Below are 21,056 nucleotides of genomic sequence, written 5' to 3' on the forward strand. Positions count from 1 at the left end.
TTACCGTGAGCGGGGGGAAAGCGGTGTTTGAAGCCGGGTTTATTCAAACCATCTGACTTGATTTAAATTTTTTTTTTTAAATTTTATTTTATTATTTATTTTTTTGCGTGCCCTCAGTCTGCGAGACTGAGCGGGAGACCAGCCCCAGCCTGTGCGGGGAGCGCCTTGGCGAGTTGGGGGAAAAAAAGCGCAATTTCGGTGCTCTGCCTCCAGCCCGTTCCTGATTTACGGTCTTATTTTGCAGTGAAAGTTGCTCTGACTCTGCTGTATTTGTCATTAAAACGCTGTTCCGTTTGAAGTCTCCACAGCGGATGGGCTTGGGGTCGCGTCTGGATTCTTCACAGCCTTGATATTGATAATATCTTGTTTTTAATGATTAAGGTCCCTTTCTCTGCGATTAGAGTGGCTGAAAGTCAGTCCCTAAAACGAGGGGGGTGTGTGCGATGCCTGAGGATTCCGGCTAAAGCATCGTGACATCTTAACTCTGATTATTATTATTTTATTTTTGCGTAAAGGCGCCTCCATCCTTCAGGCTAGCTAGTTCTCGAGTTTGAAATTAGTTTTGCTTGCTTTGTCTGTGTCTCTGCCAGAAAAAAAAAAAAAAAAAATATATACATAGGCTGACTTTTAATGAGAGAACTTTCCAGTCGACTATTGCATGTTTTCAATATCGATGTTTTTAAACCAAAAGGGTTTTTCAGCCCTAACACACAACTTTCAACTGTAGGCAGAAAACAGGCTGGTTTATTTTGCTCTGCCTGGTAACTTTGTAAAGGATTGGCGAGTGGGTAAATGGTGATGCTTTAAGTAGTGGTGGGGGTTTTTTTGGGTTGTTTTTTTTCTGCTTTCCCCAAATGATTTGCTGCGTCTTGTGCTTTTAGGAGCTTTCTGAGAAGGAGTAGCCGCGCCGAGCCTGTGGTTGTAAAACTGTCAGCTCTGAAGGGGTGTTTACTCAGTGAGTTGTATCTTTCACACATGCACCAGAAATACAGTTTACTAACCCAGACACCAGGGTTGTCACTCCACAGCCACCGAGGTTACCAGGAGCACGTAAACTTATTATTCTCTGGGGTTTTGTCGTCCGTGGGCCGGTGTTTTCTTTGAACAGGTAATCCGGTTGTGCTGGTGCTTAAAGCCGAGCTGCACGGAGCTGGTTTGCTTTTCGCACTCGTCTCCTGCAACTCTGGTGTTTTGACAGTTGCGATTTATGCGATGTACTGCCTGCCTGTAACTTCTTTAAGGAGAAAAAGTGCTTTTGTAATAGTGGTTGCTGAGGGCAACGGCCCCGCTCCTTCGTGTCGCTATATTCCAAAAATTCTCAGCTCGAGTAGCGGTAAACGTTTCACAGTGTGATTTCTTAACGCTTTTCCGTTAAACTTGATGTTATATGCCCTAATTGCAACCAGCGTGCTTTTGTTCCACCAAGCTAAAGCAGGCGGCGAGCGCCGCTCGTGTGATTCAAATGCATCGAAACCAAACCCTACTTTTTTTTTTTTTTAAAGCAGTTATGAGCCTGTCTTGTGGAGAGGGCTTGATAATGGAGCGCTGCTCCATTAAAAAGAAATAAACATTTTTCCTGTAATCCCCTCTCCAAAACAAGAGGGAAGGCTCCGACTGGTTCGGTCTACATCCCAGAGAAACCCGCAGGCTTGCGAAGCAGCTTTAGAAAGCCATGACTGTTGCTCGAAACTATTTAGTTATTTAAAGCTGGACTCGCAGATAGAAATACCAAGACAGGATCCACTGGGTTGGCTGCCTGCTTTATGTTAAAAGGTACTTTTTTTTTTTTCTCCTCTGAGGGGTAGGAAGTGAGATGGGAACAGCTCTAGTGGCGAGGGATTAGTAATTCACCCAAGGATGAGCGCGATAGCTTTGTCGCTTGGATTAATGCGATTTACACCCTTAAGCTGCCCTGAGTGCTTGTAAACAGCCGTGCCCGTGTGTGCAAGGTGAAGCGCGGGAGGGCCGGTGGGCTGCTCCCGCCTCGGCAAGCTCTATTACACTCACAGAAAGCAGCTTGGAGTGGGGAAGAAGCCCCCCAATCCTGGTTATTTTTCATCCTTCCGCGAGCGCCAGGGTTTGGTGGGACGCTGGCTCTACCTGGGGCTCTTCGTTCTTTGCCTACAGCCCTTCTGGTTTTTGGGTCGGGATTCCTGCGTGCTCCCTCTGCTGGCTTTCCGGGCGTGGGATGTACTGGTACTAAACTTTGTGTTTCTTACCCCAAGACCAAGTGGGGCTGGGGGGGTGGAAACCCACGTAAGGAAAGGCCTGACTCTGCTACAGGGGCAAATCCCACCAGCGCTTTCATTATCTTAAGGTGTGCTGTAAGCCTATAAACTGAGGCTCATGCTTACTTTGGCTCGCTGCTGTGCCAGAGGAATAAAGCAGCTGTGCTCCAACTTCAGGTGATGTCACTTGAGGATTTTAACTGTCAGAGCTTAAAAATACACTGACTTGTTTAAAGACTGCTTCTGCAGATGTGGAAATTGTGAAGCAAAGCAATTGATTCGTTCGCGTGAGCACACAGCCGTACTGGTGTTTGTCATCTCATAAATCCTCCTCTGCAGACCTGCTTTGCCTAACGAAGTCCTACCGAGACCACTGAAATTAATTTGGTGGCTGCTTGAGATAAGACGCTACTATTAAGTGTACGACTAGCAAAGCTTCAGCTGCGGTGCCAAAAAAAACCACCCGAGCTGGGAAGCATGTGATGATTAACTCATTTAGAGAATAAAGCTGTTTTCTAAAGCAGTGCCTGATGCGGATGTACGCGTAGCTGATTGCACGGTACCGTCGAGCAGCACCTTCTGGTGCTCTGCTTCACGTGGTTGTTAGCATTGTTAATGTGACTGCGCGTGTAAAGGAGCAAGTGCTTTGATTTCAGCTTCCCTGGGAAGTTGTTCGCGCGGCTGGGTGTGAGGAGCTGTAGCTCACAAGCTGATATCTCTTGAGTGTTTGTAATATCACGTATATCTTCTCTCTGCTGCAAAACAAGCTTTATGAAACAGGTTTACGTAGGTAGCGTGAGCTTTTTCCAATTCTGCATGTGAAAAGGCATTGAACTTCACCTGGATTTCCCCTACCTTCCACCAAACCCATTCCTCGTACTTTGAGTAAGAGTTTCTTTTGCCAGGCCTTTTAGCCTTCCGCTCTGCGTCTTCCTCACTTCCACGCTTACAAATGTGAACCTTGAGGGGTTTCTAACGCGATGCTCTGGTCCTGCGTAGTTGCGTTGGCGCGCAAACGTATGCAAAATGACGTGAAAACATGGCGAGTCTGCTGGTGAGCTTGGTTCCAGCAAGGCTTTGAAACCTTTGGTTTAGTACCAGAAGCCCTGAGACTGAGCGAGTCTTCACCCGCAAATCTGTTGAGATCTGGTATTTCAGATAACATTTTATATGGAATCGCTTTAACCGGCGCGCTGCACGCAGCTCAGAAACCTGTCTGACGCCTTTTGTTAGGCAACGTCTAATTTGTATGAATTAATTGATACTGTAAACTTGACCTTTATATGTAGAGTCAGTTTTTTGTCTACTGCTTTGCTTACAATCTGTTGACTAGAGAGTGGCTCTGCTTCAGCTGAGTCACGCCGCTTTCCCACTTGCTGCAGTGGCTTTTTTTCTATCAGTTTTCTGGTTTTCTTCAGTGTTTCAGTGGGCTGGGGAGCTTCTGAGCCAATTCCTGTCTGCAACTGGGGTGAGACTGATCAAAAATGCCAGTTTATGGAGCTTAAAAACTTGTTAAAGACTATAAATCTTGTATCAAGCGGAATTGGTCAAATGTCCTTTTTAAATGGGGACCAAACTGTGTTCTCCATACACTTTTTTTTTTTTTTTTTTTTTTTTTTTTGCTATTTTGATGTAGTTTGTTAAGAGGCGAGCTGGTACGAGGTCTGCATAGGCTGATTCCCTTTCCTGCTAGCTTAATGCTGTCCTGGTGGCCTCCCGAATAAGCCCTGGTGTTGTGTGTCCCCTTCTCCCGCATTGTTCTCTCTGGGCTAGTGTTTGTCCTTGGCAAAAAAAACCCTCTTTGCTGTGTTCCTTTAGCTAATGAGAGGTCTCCAGCTACCCTGTCGCAAGAAACTATCTAGTCTAAAACCTCGTCTTTTTTTCAGTTGAGTGTTCTTCCAGTAATTTCCTTGGTAGACGGCTCGGTACAACGTCCAGGGCTGAGTGTGTCATAGTTTTCCACTTAGTTTCCCCAACTCGCTTCTCCCTTTCCGGCGCGGATGGTGATTCTCCAGTGACAGTTATCACTTCAGGGTAAACTGCTTGTTCAGCCCTACTAGGGATTGAGACTTGTGCATCCAGGCCACCTGTCTTTCCCATTAAGCCCCTGCTTGCTCTTTCTATGCGAGAAATATCTCCTGTCTTTCAACAGGAGGGAAAATAATCATGCAAGGTGGGTTGTTTTCCCATTTCCCATATCTACAAGATGTCTTGGAGCTTTTCTAGCCAGGTGGGACTCTATTTTTATTTTATTTTTTCTTCCCCCCCGCCCCCCCTCGGCTCGGGCGCAGTTTCACGTTACAGCTCGGTCGGAGGACTCGCTGCTGCAGGAGGTGGCAGGTACGTTCCTGCCTCTTCCCCGCTGTGGGAATCCAGCAGTGGAGCAGCTGCGGGGGAATGACTCCAGCTAACCCTTAAAAAAAAAAAAAAAAACACCCCACAAAAAAAACCCAAACCCAACAAACCCACAAAACCCAAGCCCCAAACTTCCCGCTGGATCTTGCCCCACAGTTAGAGAGTTGCTAAATCTTCCATCCCGATGACTGGGGAGGCCTCTGGGGTGGGGGGTGGTGGTGAAGAGCCCCTTTTGGCAGCAGCCGGCTTTTAAATTGGCTTAGCTGTCTCCTAAAACCGTGCTCTCCGTGCTGCAGTTGAGCCAAGAGCCGGTTGCCTTGCGGGGTGGAGGGGTCTTGCCGTTCCCACCCCTCTCTAGAAATACCTGATTAAACCTGTTCAGCTCACTGAAACGTCAGGGGGAAAAAATAAAATAAAAAATAATCCCCCAAACCCCAGAGCAAGATGAGCCAGCTCGGTTGGAATATTTTCTCCCTGCTTGGCAGCTGCAGGCAGTGCCAAAAGCAGCAGGAGGGAGCGGAGCGTGCTGGGGGAAGGGGACCATCCCTTTTGGCAGGGGCCAGCTCTCGGTTGGGCTTAGCTGTAAGGTGAAACCGCACCCTCAGCCTCACCTGTCTGTCTGATCATGCCTTTGATTTATACCCCGGGTTTTGCTGTTTAGTTTTCCCCGCAGACTTCAACCATTGTATCTGATAATGAACCAAGTGGTTGAGTCTTATTTGTTTAATTCAAAGACAAGTTTAATATTTCCTACCTCGCAGTCGTACAAAGTCTGCCTGCTTTGCAGACCTTGGTTTTCCCTTGCAGCCAACCCGTAAAACACCAAAAAACGCTCGAGGAGAGAAAAGTGCTCGTGCTGCGAGCTGCCTCTTGTTAAAAAATGGGTTCTGCGAAGGAGAGGCAAAGGGGCTGGGTACCACTGGTCTTTGGGGTTTTTTTGGCAGGGGGAATGCTCTGCCTTTGCAGCGGTAGCTGTGGGTTGTGTTGCCGGCGAAGTGTACGCTGCCGGCTCCCTCCACCTCGCCTTCAGTGTGCTGGTGAGACCCCTGCGTGGTGGGCTCCAGTAGGGATCTTCTCTGCCCCCCCTTAATCTCAGGTGAAGAAAAGAGGGTTCCTGAATGCCTCTGTAATCGCTCTGCGTCATCTGCTAAAGCACTGAAGGACAGAGGGATGCTGGAGGTGTCCTTCTTCCTGGAGAGGAATTTTGTCATATTTTTGCCTAGACAACTTGTGTCCGAGCGGCAGCCCGCTCTAGCTGGAGATGCTCTTGTTCCTGCAAGGGGATGGTACTGGGGGGGGGGGGGGGGGTTCCTTTCCCACTCCTCACCGAGTAAAACAAACCATTTATCTGGCTAAAACGCCTCACTCTAAAGAATCTTAAAAGAAATTGTGGGGTTTTTTTACATGCTGGTTCAGGGGGTAATCCCCAGGTGACTGTTCCTCTTGTGAGCAAAAAGGACAGTTAACGTGGCCCCTTTGGAAACAAACTGAAGATGATTCTTCTGAATGGCAATGCCTTACTTGCTTCCAGATTGATCCAAGCTAGGTTCTCCTGAGTAAAGTTACTGTTATCGGGTGATATTTTTCAGTTTTTAATTTCCTTTTATTGCTCCTTGTTTGTTAAGAGATGATAGATCGGTCCAAATAAGGATATGAGAAAGGCTGGTGATTTTCAGGAGGATCCACAGACAGTCAGTGCATGACTTGTTGCCTTTATCTCTGAGATCAGGAGATTCCTTTGCAGTGATGGATTAATCCACTCTTGAGTGAATAATATAACTGAGAACAAGTAGGAGCCAGCGCTCCAAACAGATGATTTGTTTAATACGTGTATGCCTCTCCTCCCTGTCTCCCCCTCTGAAAAGCTTCTTTCTTCACTGTTTCATTCAGCCTGCCCGCTGAAACCTGACATCAACCTGCGTGTGCACCAGCCTCCCGCACCGAAGGGGGGATGGAGGATGGGGATGTGCTGAAGGCCTCTGATCCCAGAAGATAAACTGCAGCTCTGCCAAGCCCAGAGCGGGGCTTAGGCTGGAGAGAGGGTGCCCGTGGGCTGCTCTGGCCATGACATCACCTGTCTGCTCTGACCATGACATCACCCTAGTCAGAAGTGTTGATTCTGGCACCTGCCGGGGGGGTGAGCTTGCACCGCTCAGGTCTCTTGGAGGTGATGACAAGGCAGCGTGCTCTGCGTCCAGGAAAAAAGTTGTATATAGGAGCTTGAAAATTGGGGTTGGGGCAATGAACTTGGTGACAAGGAGATGGCAGTGGGTGGCTTAGAAGTAGAAATATGACGTTTAGGAAGATGGTTCTGTAGTTGTGCCAGGGTGGATGTGTCTGCCCATACCTCATCAGTGGTCTGCCAGCCTTTTGAGCGGGTCAGGGTTGTTCTGGAGCCACGCACTGAAGATCTTCCAGCGACACGTGTGTAGTCCTTGCTATCGCACCCGCAGTCGGCTACGAGGCTGAGAACGGAGTTGCACAACGTTAGCGATGGAATTCGTGTAGCTAAATCTGTTATCATCCCTATGGATGTACTGGAATAACTCTTTGGCAGGTCATAAGCTGTGTCTTGTCGCTTTAACATCTTTGAACACGTCGGGGGTGGGTAGATGCTGTTGATAAGCTCAAAGAGACTGTGAGATGTGATGGTTATAGGTGTCAGGATGGGTCTTCCCTCTGCTCAGGACCCCCCAGTCTGTTGTAGACTTACTTGCTGGCAAAATCTCCGATAGCTCAAGGTCAAGTTGGTAAAACTCCTCAGCTTTGGCTTTCCTTGGTTTCACGAGAGCCGGTGTTCTTGCATTGATCCGATCCCCTCGGGGTGTGGGATGGGAAGCGCTAGTGACAGCTTTCAGCTGTGTTTTGGAGACTTTCTGTGTGGGGCAAAGATAAGATCTTTCAAATGGCATTTCTCCGTTTGGAGAATGGTTTTTTTTGCTGGTGTTGGCTGTGTAATTTCTGGTAGCTGAAGAGCTTTGCTGTGTAATGTTCCAAGTCCATGTAGATTAAATGTATTGCGGAGTCAAACTAAACAATAGCATGTGGTTTTCTTTTGTTCCCCCCTCCTTCCCCACGATAAGAGCTCACAAAAGTTTCCGAGTTACGACTATGTGTGCATACGCTGAAGCGTAGGCCTGGATTTTCATAAAGTTTGCTGAGGGCTGTTAGTTCTGAGGAGCTATTTCACCTTTGCAATAGCTTCAGGAAATGTCTGTTTCTCAAGAGCCTTTTCAGAAGGTGATTTTTGGTGTAGCGCTCGGATATACTGTCACTGCAAAGTACTTAAGCAACAAGTATCGCAGCTTGATGGAGATTTGAGTCTCCTCTAATAAAATGCAAGCTAAGGAGGAAAACCCTGAGGGTTTTTTGGAACAGAAGATGTTTTCTGTTCCTGCCACTAATCTTTGTTGGAGAATGAAATAGGAATGTATACTTTAAATCTCTGTCAGGGTGTAGAAGGAAGCTGGCAACGGATGTAATCAAAAATGTTGTTATCAAAACTCTCTAAATATGTTGAAATTTCAGGCTTAATGATATAATTTTAAATTCAGCTATTCAGACAGGCATTTTTTTGGTGCGGATATCACTTTCAAATCGCTGTGCAAGTCGGGATCAACCAGAGAGGAGTCTGGGACCAGACCATAGGCGGCGGATACTGAAGTTGGTGTGTGGTGGTGTGGCTTGAGTCTCTTCTGCTCCGTGAATCCTCGTAGGAACAGATCTCCAGTGAATTGGGTGCTAGCCTTAAATCGAGGTGTGGTTTTCTAGATGATGGGCTTCTGAGCTGAGCATGTAAAAATGGTCTATTTAGTATTTTTCCTAATTAGTGCATTTGTCATTGCTGGTATGTAATCGTCACGCATGGCAAGTATGTATATTGGGGGTTGTCTGAAACAACTCTTACCGGTTACAGTAAAACGTGATGAAGCAACAGCAGATCCTACACGCTCGGTACGACAGGAGACAGAAAGTTTCCAGCCTTATTTTTGTAGGTTGGAATAAGGGAACTGCAAGTAACCTTCACCCTTCCGACCCCTCTTCCTCCAGTGGAGAGGCTGCAGGTTGAGGACATAAAAGAAGCTGAAGTTCTTCTCTGAGCCAAAGGTGTGAAGCTGTTTATTTTCACTCTGGAAATGTGTATATTGCAGGAGGCAGATGCTAGCCTGCTTAACCTAAGCATTCAGTACTTATCTGGGGTCTGGCAAGTGGACAAGTGTTGTCCCTTCTAATCCCCCAATATTAAAAAGTCCAGGCACCTTTCTCTGGCTAAGCCTGAGATCGCTTTAAAAAACACACAAAGAGAAGCCAACAAAAAAAGAAACATTTGTTTTCTTTGCCAAGTTTAAATGAAGACTAATGCCGTGGTTCTGCTTAATCTTGTTTTTCTTGCTATCTGATGGATGCTAACGTGGGATGGAATCAATCCTGGCAGCCGGTTATCTTTGCAGGGCCCCTGTGTTGCTGAGCTCGGCATTAAAGTCTGGCGGGGGAGCTGACGTGCTACGAAGAGTCTCGAACCTTCTTCCTGCGTTGCGAAGCCATAGCAGCGGCGTCCCTTCCCAACGAGGGAAGGGAAAGGTGTCTCCCAGAATCTCTGGGCTGCCGTTGGACGTCCGAAATCCTGTTGAGCAAAGTAGGATATGTCTGTGCGCGTGAAAACAGGGTGCAGTCAGGTTAACCTGGTGGAAAATTCTCCCTGGTACCCATGATGAACCTTAACTACTTTCCTGTCAGCTGCTCATGTTTGAACTGGTTCTGCTGGTAATAGCTGCCGTTACCCTGATTCACGGGAAGAGATTTAGGGCACTGACTCATGAACTGCCGCTGTTCGACGCTGCTGGCCCTGACTGCCCGTGTGCTCTGGGCTGCGGTCCCTGCCCCTAGCAGGGGCGAGCTGACGGCACCGCGTGGACTTGGAGCACGGCTGCGGTGGGTGAAGCAGCAGAGCTGAAGAAGCCGAACCCTCGGGCTATGGTTTTGTGATCATCGCTGCCTCCTTGCCCTGGATCGACACTCTACATCGGCTCCTCTGGCACGAGAAGCTACGGCTGGTGCTCGGTTCGCTGAGCAAATCCAACCCAAAGCTCCCCTCTCCGTCCCCCTCTACTTACGTGTTTGTTATAGCAAACCTGGCCTGACCAACATGATTTTCTTTTTTTTTTTTTTTTTTTCCTGCCTAGCTGTTGCATTGAGACAGCTTTTATCTGGGCCCGAGGCTAATGGGATTGTTTTGCCGCTTTGCTAGAGGAATATTGTCAGTCGTGTCAGGATTCCTTCCCTCCAGGTTAAGAAGCGCGGAAGCGTGTTTTTGCCGGAGAGTTTGGACTTCAATTTTGAAACCAGGTTTGATCTATTGAGCGTGGGGGAAGGGAGGGGAGGAGAGCAGTAAAACCGAATTACCCGGTTAGCTTACTGTAGCGCTGAAGGATGAATTGTTCGAAGGCTTGTTTTAATCAGGGGAAGAAAGGATGGACTCTTTCCTGCTTTCTCCCTCAGCTGTCACTGGTTAGTCGGTTTGCTTTTTAATAAGCATTGTTCTCCTGCCTATCGACCCTGGGGACTGGGTTCAGCGGCAGTGTGCGGTGGCAGTGCGTGTGACAGTGTCCGCACTGCTGTAAAAGGAGGGGAAGCAGCAATTTCAAGTGGAGGACGGCACTTTTGTTTAGGAAACCAAGTCAAAATGGATTGCTTGCCCTGTTTTGTGCACGATTTCAGCCGTCCACAGGCGCAGTGAATTCTAAAGGGCAACTAACAACGGTGCTGTAACACACAGGCTTCGCTCTCTGGTTCCAGCGCGCCTCCCATATCCTGCAGCCATGAGTTCACAGGCTCCTAATTGCCTATGATGTAAGACAGCAGTAGATGGGGTTGCTATAAATTCTGGCTGCAGGTGTGGATTTAATAGTTGTGCTTCCCTTTAAGGGATCAGGGATAGCATGGATCCCTGCAAGTTGCAACAGACTGTTGGACTTCGGGGGGGGGGGGGGGTGGGGGGGGGTGAGGCAGCTAAAAGAACCCATTTGCCTGCATTTTTTTAGAGCTGTTGCTTGCTGGAGGCTACCGATAGATGAGGTGTCAGTGTTCATCTGGAATCGCCTCAGAAATGAGCTCGCTGTCCCCTAACAGCACTTGCCCGCTGTTGCTCTTCTTTTCATCAACCTTCTCTCGTGTCAAAACTTACCCGGCGTGAGAACGCTGCTGGAAGCGGGCCTTTAGGCAGCGTGCGTGGACACAAGCTCCTTTGTCTGAGAGTCAGACAGGTTTTTCTGATGACCAGAGCCAGCCTGTGGTTCTATTTTTTTATTTTTCTAAATCATGCTTGATTCCGATTATAGGAACCGTAGAGAAATTATAAGCACGGGTGATCGTTCTTGACGTGCAAAATGCAAGCTTTTTGGAGGGGAAAAGACACAGCCCGAGGCGTTACTGAGGCTTGCTGTGGCGTGTGCGCCTGTAGATCAGATAATTAGGGTGGCGAGTCCCCTAGCTCACTTGAGAAAATGGGCATGTCTCACTTGGAGTTGGGCTTCATATATTTTTTTTCCTTAATTTTTGCTGACATTCTTGCAGTTCAGAGTTTATTAAAGATACTGGGGTGGTGCTTCATAAGTCGATCTGAGGCCTCACGCTGTTGAGAGTGCAAAATTCCCTTTTGTGGATGTCCATTCCATGGAGCTAGCGCTCCAAGACTGCTCCGTGAGCTGAAACTGCTCCCTCATCCAGGTGAAAACTAAACCTCATTTTTTCCTTGGCTGAGTTTTCAGCTGGATCTGCCAGCAGAGCTGACTCACTCGGTGGCCGCACGATCGTTGGTGCAGATAGAGGAATGCAAGCCAGGTCCTGAAGGAAGGTGTTACTGCCCTCCTCGGCAGCGGCCTGTCTTTAAATTGGCTTAAACTGGTTGCGAAATCTCATTCTTGGTAAAAACCACTCGGTTGAAAAAGTAAAACAAAGGTCTCGCTCCGACGATCCCCGTAGGAAGGAGCGGAGGAGGGTGTTTGCAGAAGGACCCTTCGAGACGCGGTTGAAGGTGAGCAGAGCTGTCGCTGGTGATCGTAAGGTGGTGCGACAGAATCAGTACGGGTGTTGGGCTAGATATGGGGGGGGGGAATGGCAGTATGAGGCAAAGTCGTGCAGGGCCAGGAGAGAATGAGAGGGGTGAGGTCTGGGGGGCCTTGAAAAGCAGAGGGTGAGAATTCTGTGTGCATTTGGTCTGCAGTTACTCTGATGGAACTGTTAGACTAATGATACCTTCAGATCCCTTGGGGTCTAAAAGCCCTTATTTAGGCATTTAAGCATAATTGCAGCCCAGCAGAACTGTATATTAGGCTAATGCTCTGTTCTTTTTCTTCCCCCGAGGCTAGAAGAGTCAGAAACCATACCCACTTCATTAGTGTGGCAGCAGGGGGACTGTCTCAGCTTTTTTTTCTGAAGTTAATAATAAAATTAACCTAATTATTGTGCCTCTTTGTGGGTAAGAAAGTGTGGCTTCTGTGATGATTTATTTCCCCCACACACACACCCCGATGTCTGTCTTGCTGTGACCGGCGTTGATACGGCAGGATGGAAATCCCAGGTCTCCCTGATCGGAGCACGTACGTGTGTTGATAGCAGAGTAGTGACTCGGGAGCATTTTCAGCCGTGTGCTGCAGCGGCACAGTACACAAACCGTTAAATTTTCTTCCCTCGGCTCACAAATCCATTTCTTCAGTCAATGCCAAAGCATGCGTTCTTCTATCAAGACCATATGTACGCCAAGACCGAGGTTTTAAAGTCAAGGTGTTTTTGAAATATTGGAGTGCAAATTAAGTATCTGAGTAATCTTAACTGTCTTCTGAAAAAAAAAAAATTCTCTATCAGCCTCACATATAACTCAAAGGATTAATGGAAAGCTAAACTTTGATCAGAGTCCAACAGCTGATACCAACCCTGAGACTTTCCAGGCCTGAAAGCAAAATAGAAAAATCCACAGAACAACTCGGCAGAAGATCTGCTTCTCCATCTTTGAGACAGGCCAACTTTTTGGTCATATTTTTAGGCTAATACACTTTTTTTTTTTTCCCCCTTCAAGTTGCTTAATGTCTTCTTGTGTCACCTTTGTCCTGTGACGCTGGACCTGTAGCAGAGTTTGAGTAAATTACTGATGTTATTGAGGGTGTTTTATAGCTTTGGAAAAAGATGCATATGCCTTATTAAGGAAGACTGTCAGGATTTAAGGTCCCTATTCTTATAGGAACTCGGTAACTGTCTCGTTTGCTCAGGGCTGTTTGGTTTTCCTCCCATCTGCCGCCCTGAGCAAACATTCAGTCTGCATTTTGACAAAAATAGTGTGCCATTACAAATCGCCACACAACTGATAATATATTTTAACCCCCCGAAATTTGGATTTGCCACTGATTCACAGGTTGAGTTTTAAACCGTGTGGAGCAAGTATGAAGCTTCACACACGCTCCTGCAAGGTTGCTTATAAAAATGTACGTTACCTAAAAAGAGTAAAAATACCAATCGAATCATTCTGTGGAAATATGCATAGGAAACACTTGGATGTTGGCTTATGGGCAGAAATGCGGAGGCATTCATGAAATTTAAGGCGAGGATTTGGAAAGGTTGCGCAACTGCAGTTCCTTTAAGTTGTTACGATAAGGATCTAGAAAGTATACTTTCATTTGTTTAAAATGTAATAAATAAATATGAACATAACATCAAAGGATACTTTTTCTTGTAATTTTTAAATGCCTTTCCATTTGGTTTGTTTCTGTAGATGCCTGGGAGCATGTTTCATTGCGTTCTCTGACCTGTTTATATCTTTCACACTTGGTTTATAGGGTCACTGTCAGCAAACTGGTTTTGTGGGGTTTTCTCTTTCTGAATTTTTTTTTTTAAGGGTCGAGAAAATACCAGGCTTGCAGGACTGCTAGGCAGAGTTCAGTTTGTTTTCTAAAAGCACCCACAAAATCCCTTTGAAGTACATAATTTTATTACTTACACTCACAAAATCCTGTCTTTCATGATGCCATAGTTCTAATACAAATTTAAAAAAAACCCCAAAAACCCAACACTTATGTAAATGCCTGGCTCCTTATCTCCATCGCTCGGCTTCCTGTAATTTAGTAACACAGAAACTGCAGTTTCAGTGCTCGAGGTGGAGAAGAGTAAAACAGGAGCACTTGAAATTTTTGGTTGGGTGTTTTGTTTTTTGGTTGGGTTCCCCCCCCCCCACCACCACCAAGCTGTGATTACAGCAGGACTTTTTTCGGTGCTCGAGCCCTCTCTTCGCGGTGTAATTAGGAACACATTGATTCTTATTGCAGCTGGCAGCTGCTCGCTATTGCCTTTTTCAGCTTATGACCCCCATAGTCCCGCTGACCTTTCCTGGGGTTAGTCGTAGGCCCTTTTCATTGTGATGGGCTAGAAGTGGCTCATGTGGAGTTGATTATTTCCTTGCTTGTCTGGCCTTTTTGGTGCCATAACTCCAAGTCACTTCCATTTTCTTCCCCTGCTTTTTGGCTGACCACAGTGAAAGGAAATGCTTTTGCTGGCGACAGGATCGGTTTGCACGCTCGACTGACTCGATTGAGACCCTGAAAAGAGGGGAGGGGGAGGGTAATGAACACTGTAGGTGCTGCATTTGCTTTTTAAAGGTTGATGTTAATGATTGAGTGGTCATTAAGCATTCATAAAAAAGAGGCTTCAGCAGGCTTGGTTGCCTTTTAGCAATCTCAAACCTGTGTACCGGTATTAAAAATCCACCCGCCGCACCCTTAATGTATGGCAGCCGTGTCTTTAGGAGCGGTACGTAGGAGTTATGCGGCACGTGGGCGAACGTGCGGGTCTCAGTTGCCCGGGACCGCTTTGAGACTTTCCCAGCTACCAAAAATCCCAGGAATAAACCTCAGAGGTTAGTCCGTAAAGCTGACGGGCAGACTGTCGGTCGCTACCGGGCTGCTCCCCGGCACAAAAAGCTAATGAAGTATATATGCCAGCTGTTACACTCATTTTGCCAGACCCCAGGAGGACAGCATGAAGACAGTCAGTGATCAAAGGCTTTGGAGATCACTGAGGAGCCGAGCTGCAGGAATGTCTGATTGCTTTCTCTTGGAATGCCACAGGCTTCAATACCTTTTTTTTTTTTTTTTTTTTTAAGGTGTCTTGGTGGGAGATTTAATGATCTAACTAGGCTTGCTCACACTAAAGGCACAGTGTTTTAGTTAATTCTGGGGGTATCGTTTGCTCTGAATTCAGATGCTTTGAAATTCTGCAATTTTTGTTGTACTGACAGAAACAATCTCGATGAGCAAGTTAAAGTAAAATCTCTCATGGTAATTCCGGAATAAATGACCTAGGGAAGAAACCAACTTGCTGTGCTTTAGGTGTTAAATCATGTGTAGTACTATAAGGTGAGGTTGGATTAATTGAGTTGCTGTTGTTTAGGAAAAGCATGAAATCTTTAGTATCTAAAGCTGTTTTACTCCAAGTGAAAAGCGTTGCAGTGGGCAGCGCTGCCCTGAAGCAGCAGCTCTGTCACTTTTTCCTAGGGCTTCTTAGAGAAGGCTGTCAGCTCTGGAGGTGGACCGGGCAACCTGAATAACTCCCTCTGTTCCAGAGCGTGCCGTTTCCTTCCTCCTCCTCCTTCCCCACTTCGCTCCGGTTTATAGGACCCGGTGCATTTGGCTAGCAAAGAAAAAAAAAAAACAAACCAACCCCTTTCCTCCTTTAGCTTCAGTGGGCTGAAACGGCTCGCTGAAGGTCAGATGAGTTTTGGAGGGGAGTGATGGAGTGGGAGAGCGGTTAGATTGAGGTGGGGTGGTGGCTGCTCGCTGTTGGGAAGGGCAGTGCGCTGCCAGCTGGTCTGAGATGGGAAGCTGAACCAGAAGGAACAAAAACTATCCGAAAAGGAGAAAAAAGTGTGTATAATACAGTTTTTAGTAGTGACTCTGCCCTCAGCTGCAAGGGTGGAGATGAGAAGCAGGGCAGGTTCTCAGCTGTGTTTTGAAGGACACAGGATCCTCTTGGGCTGGGCACCCTACGAATGCATGGTTAGAGTGTAAAACCTTTTTTTTGGGGGGGGGGCAAGCATGCATAGGAGTGAGTTAATTCGGAGGTGATAGGTGAAGTTAGTGACACTGAATGGACCAGACATGTGGTAGAAGGCTGCTGGTTTCCGGAGGAACAGTGGCAAGCGTGACGCTTTGGGAAGAGAGGAGAAGGGTCACTGCCAGGGCTGTGCTGTCTCGCTGCGCTGAATCTGCCCGGATCAGAGATGGGAAGCCAGTCTGGTGCCGGTCTCTTGCCGTCTCAGCCCAGTAGGTCGTTTTGGTAAGTCCACGTGCCGAGGGCTTGCTCCCTGGCCCGGGATGGCCTGTGCCCATCCTGGTGAGGTCTTCAGGCCTCAGCAACCGGGTGACGACGTGCAAGCTGCCCTGCAGAACCCAACCGGCTGATGTGACAGCCTGGCAGCGGGGACAGCCCTGCTCCTGCACAGGGAAACCTCTCTGGTGCTCCTAAAGGGACTAATTAACGCGTACCCTTCCCCTCTGTTCGGAGGTAGCTCTTGATGATTTATTTTGCTTGCCGGGAGATGGCATCCTGAAGGTCACAGGGCTGAACTGATGCGCAGGCGCATGCCTGTCCCCACAGCTGTTTGGCGAGAGTGTCCCTTTTACAAAGGCTCTGTGAAAAATGAGATGCGCGACCAGAATTATGTCTTCAGAAGTACGCCATCCTATTAATTATCTCCAGAAGTACCAGGTACACGTTTCTGTATGCCCCCATGTGTGCAGTGCGCTTCCAAGGGACGGACATCCATTGGAACGGTTGGGATGACGACTCCTCGTGACACAAGTCTGTTATCGTCCTCGCCTCCCTTCATCTGTGAGCAACAGGTCACTTTAGAGCTGACAAGGAGGTCAAGTGCTGGATGAAAATAGCTGGAAGCTCACTTTAGATGAAGGTGTCTTGGTCGAAGTAGGAAAAATACGGGTCTTTGCCATGCTGTGGCTTTCTGGGATGCGGCACGGATGGTCTGCAGAGATTGCCGGTGAAACTGGAAAGGACTTGATCCATGAAAAACATGTCCATCCCTATTCAACCTTCTATATTACGCTTACTTATTTTGACTATGCGATGCACCAGTGATGGAGATTCATCCTCTGAAGCGAGGAATGGTGAACCGTGGGCAGAGGTGTTCCTGGGTGAGCTCATCTTGCAGTTTGAGACACTGAAATGGAGCCACGTCTAACCAAAGTGCTCCTCTTTCTGTTCTGGTGCCCAGTGACTGGTACTTGCTGTCACAATGGGAGTTCAAGGTTACTGAAGTGATGGCAAAGGGGAAGAATCTCGTTTTTCCATTCCTCAAGCCTTTTAGCGCTTGCATATATGTTAATATGCTATTAAAGACGCAAGGTTTCTGCGCTGGGTTTCTAAAAACCCCAAAACTACGAGCTGTGGTCTTGCCCTCTTCTCTGTACTTCGCAATGGGCTTCTGGACTGACGCCATCTGCAGAAGAAAAAGAATAGTTTGGGGTTGTGTATTGCACGTTGGATCCCATCTTCCCCCTGTGTTCCCATTCTCTACCAGTGAAAAGGAGGTTTCTACGATCCCTTCAAAAATGGATGTGAGCGAAACTTTCTTCAGATGCCTGAGCGTTGCTGCTGAACAATGCTACTCCAATCAAAGTGAATCTTTTTCTTTTTTTTTTCTTTTTTTTTCTCCAGTCAAAGAACTTTGGTCTTTGTGGCTTGCTTTGTGTACTCACTGCTTTACAGTTGATCTTCCCGCTCCGCAAGCCTGCGAAAGCCAAACTGGTAGGTCAGAAGAGGAGTAGCTGTTGACACTGGCAGCTAGGAACATGTAAAGAGAAAGATAAACAGAGGGAAATCAGAGACTGGATAAAGTAGATCTCCAAAGATAAAGTTTAGTTAAAGATAATGAGCTGGCCTTGTTTAAAAAGACAGCTGCAAAATAACCCAGTAGCTCCATGTGCTGGGGTTAAAGTTGACCTAGAATATACGTTTCATTGCTTTTCATAAATAAATAGTGGAGGGAAGATTTGGCAAAAAGCAACATTGCCCCCCACCCCTCTTCAGCGAAGTGTTTGATGTTAACAAGTTCTCTGGGTGTTTACTTTGTCCTTTGCACTCGCTGGTGGAGCGGCTCTCCTGCCCTTGAACCGAGTGAGAATTCAAATAAACCAAACCGCTTTTCTGCGCAGCCCATCTCTTCTGCCATGTGCCTCTTACCAAAACAGCCCCGACTCTCGTTGGGGAACCAGCCTGGTTTGCAAGGATTACCGGTCGGGTTTTCCGAACAGCTGAAATAAGTTGTCCCGATCAGATAAAACCACCCAGAAACGGGAGCAGAACTCGACAGCATTTCTTTCAGCCGTCTCAAGCTGTCGTTATAAGCCTGGAGTGCAATTTGCAGTAAGCAAATAGCCCTATAAAATCTAGAATGATTCTTTTATTATTATTGGAGTCTTTTCCCGATGCTTATTTTGCCTATCTATTTTACAGTGATGTTCCAATGATAAACTACTGTTATTTTTAAATAAACCATGGGAATAATTTTGCTGTTGATATCTGGATCTGGCTTCTTGGAAAGCAACTGGCTCCACGAGCACTCAGTAAACGGATTTATTTCTATCAAGCACGTGTATTGTCGCACTTGTTTCTGCACGCTGCCAGTAAGACTCCTAGTTATTGTATGTGTGTTAGATACATGTTTATATACACATCTGATATATGAGATGTTTAAAATATATGTTGAGTGTTATCAGCAGCAAAATTGTATGGCCAGGCTGATAAATGAAGTAACTGTGCTGAATGGACTCAAGTCTTATTCATCATTATCTTATGCAAGGCAAATAGAAAATTTAAGTGAACGACAGCTGCAGATTACTACTTTTCCTTGGAGAAGAGCGCGTTTGATAGAGACTGTTTCTGAGACTTACCTCGTGCACGTTACGTTGCGGGTGTCATGATTTAGTTTGTGTTTTGCTGGTTTCATGATTTAGTTTATATTTTTAGGTGCTGAAAGTGAGATCTTCCATAGCGGAACGGTCAGGTGTGATATGGCCAAGGGAAGGACCGTGTAGATAAAAGCACACATAATGGATGCCCCAGAAGTAAATATGAGAAAGCAGTATTGGTTTAGGAATACAAATGAGAACAAGATTAATATCGGTGATTTTTTTTGGTAGAAATTTGCCACTGTTTGACCGTAAAGCACATGAGATGGAGGAAGCAGATGACATGTCTCAGTAAACAGGTTTAGAGCAATTATGAGCTGAAGCCTCATCGCAGCACATAGATTCATAAAGACTTGTAAAACAAGTGTAGCCTGGTGATAGATGGTCAGATCGTTATTGTTTGCAAACAATACTATCTCCAATAGATAAGCTGTTTACTTTGGACTTCAGTTCCTCTGGGTGGAAAGTAGTCTAATTTATCAAGGCAGCGCGGTTCGGCACAGATGCCTCATACCCCAGCTGTGGAAAAAAAAAAAAAATCTTGTATTAAGAATAGGACTTGGAAACATAGTTCAACTTCGAATTCATTTTTACAGATGGTTTCTATATTGCGAAGAATATTGGCTGTTTCCTGGTTGCGCTTTTTTTTTTTTAAAAACCCCAAACACTTTGTTGTAAGAGAGTTAAAAGACTAACTCCTGAAACTCACAGTAGACATCTGTTTGTTTGTTTTGTAGCTGTTTCGGTGCCTCGTCTTAGTCTGGAACTTGGTGCTTTCAACTTGTGTAATCTGGCGCTATGCATCCGGATCCCGGCCGCTTACAGGCACTGCTCTTCATCGCTGCTGCGGGTCTCGTCTCTGCCACGAGTTCAGGTAAGGCCTTCTCAACCGAGCCGAGATGACTCGCTTGGAGGTTCTGGAGGTTTGAACCCGTGTTCTTGAACGAGCAACGATTTGGAGTTCAGAGTGGCCAACTTTAACGTGTATTATCGATAATCTGCTTTTAAGGAAGCACAGAGCACTTAAACGCAGTCTTAAGCTGAATATATATATGACTTTGCTTTTGAAAACTTGGCTCAAGCCAAGTGCTAGAACGTGGAAGACTCTCAGTTACGTAGGTTTGTTCTTTGGGATCTCCATGGACTTCGCTGGACGCCGATTTTGCTGCGCACAGTGCATCTCGTGTTCCCATGGGGTTGGGAGGGGTTTGAAATTTGCAGGGGGAAGGGGGGATCGGATCTTTGAAACACGAACGCTGATGCGTGGCTGCAGTTGGAACAGCTCTGGCATTAAAAAAAAGGAGAGGGATGGTTTTAATTGACACATCTGCTCTGTGTAGTCAGCTTGTCTTAACGTAACCACACAAAAAAGAAGCTTTTACTACTTTTAGCACTTCATAGCCAATCGTTATAAGCAAATGGGATAAGTTTTATTTTTCAAGCAGTCATAGGAGATAAATTCCAGCTGCAGGGTCACTGCTACCAATTTTGACTTTTACACTGAGCACAAAGTGTTGGTGTCATGAGCGAGGGCAGGGGCGAAGATGAAAGTAACAACGGAGCCATTTCGTAGCCTTTGGTGGCTAGCAAACTGAAGAGGTCGTTACTTTTCTCTTATCCCTGGAAATTCAAACTGAACTAATAGGAAAAAGAGTTTTCTAATTAAAAAGCTAAAAATGGACATCTGGAGTCCTGTGAAATGCTTGGATACCATTTTTATGGATTTAATCTTTTTGGTTAAGTGAAGCCACACTTTAATTTCCAGGGTTTTTTTATGTTTATGCAGATAGCTTATGGTTCTGTTAAAAATGTGCAGTTTCTCATCTGAAACTCATCTATATAAACGGAGCTTGGATGGACTGACTTTAGAAGAAAAGCATGAGCTGAGGGCCCCACCTACAAGAAAACTGTCTCCTATTTGGATGTTATTTAATATCGTCTTGACCCGTGCTATCTGGAATTCCTTAGCTTATTTACAAACTAGAAATTGTTTTCCCCTGCCACTGTGTCTATTTTTAAATTCTTTTTTTTTTTCCTCCCATATTTCTAACCAAATCGGAGTTATTGGTGTTAATTGCCCTTTGCTTGCTCCCTTCGTACAAAATCTTTAGCAAGAATTCCATAGAAAACAAATGGAAATAATTCCCAGTGTTTCATTGGCCAGGATAGGAAAAAATTTCCTCCAACAAGCAGGAATTTTCTTCTGGCAAATAAATGGATTCTCATAACCAAGTTTTGTGCAACTGAACCTTTTATTTATTAGCAGTTTTTCCTGTTTCTGTTCATCTTTACTCAGTAAAGATAATGGATGCCCAATTCATCATTCTCGTCCTGATGAAGTCCATGTATTTGGAATTAACAAGAGCCTTTGCTGTTCATCCAGCTTTTTTTATCCTGCTATTTTTAATTAGTTCTGCAGACTCGGAGACGGTTCTGCATAAATACCTGGCAGGCTGCTACCATTTCTAAAATTTTACAAGTCACGTCCAGGCCTGCTTCATAT

At 46.2% G+C, this 21,056-nt stretch overlaps 1 protein-coding gene across 2 annotated transcripts in view; it reads left to right on the top strand.

The window, feature by feature from the left end:
* Positions 1-21,056, top strand: part of CDON (cell adhesion associated, oncogene regulated) — a 52,301-nt gene that overhangs the window by 496 nt on the left and 30,749 nt on the right. The window contains exons 1-2 of one of the 2 annotated variants that reach the window (XM_075774451.1): positions 11,530-11,616; positions 19,291-19,427. In XM_075774451.1, the coding sequence (XP_075630566.1) occupies positions 19,352-19,427 (76 nt within the window). In that variant the 5' untranslated portion in view covers positions 11,530-11,616; positions 19,291-19,351. Of the gene's footprint in view, positions 1-11,529; positions 11,617-19,290; positions 19,428-21,056 lie in introns of those variants that run through there. The other variant, XM_075774450.1, reaches the window with a different exon arrangement.

This window comes from Balearica regulorum, chromosome 23 (genome assembly GCF_011004875.1).
Source record: "Balearica regulorum gibbericeps isolate bBalReg1 chromosome 23, bBalReg1.pri, whole genome shotgun sequence".
NCBI classification, from domain to species: Eukaryota; Metazoa; Chordata; class Aves; order Gruiformes; family Gruidae; genus Balearica; species Balearica regulorum.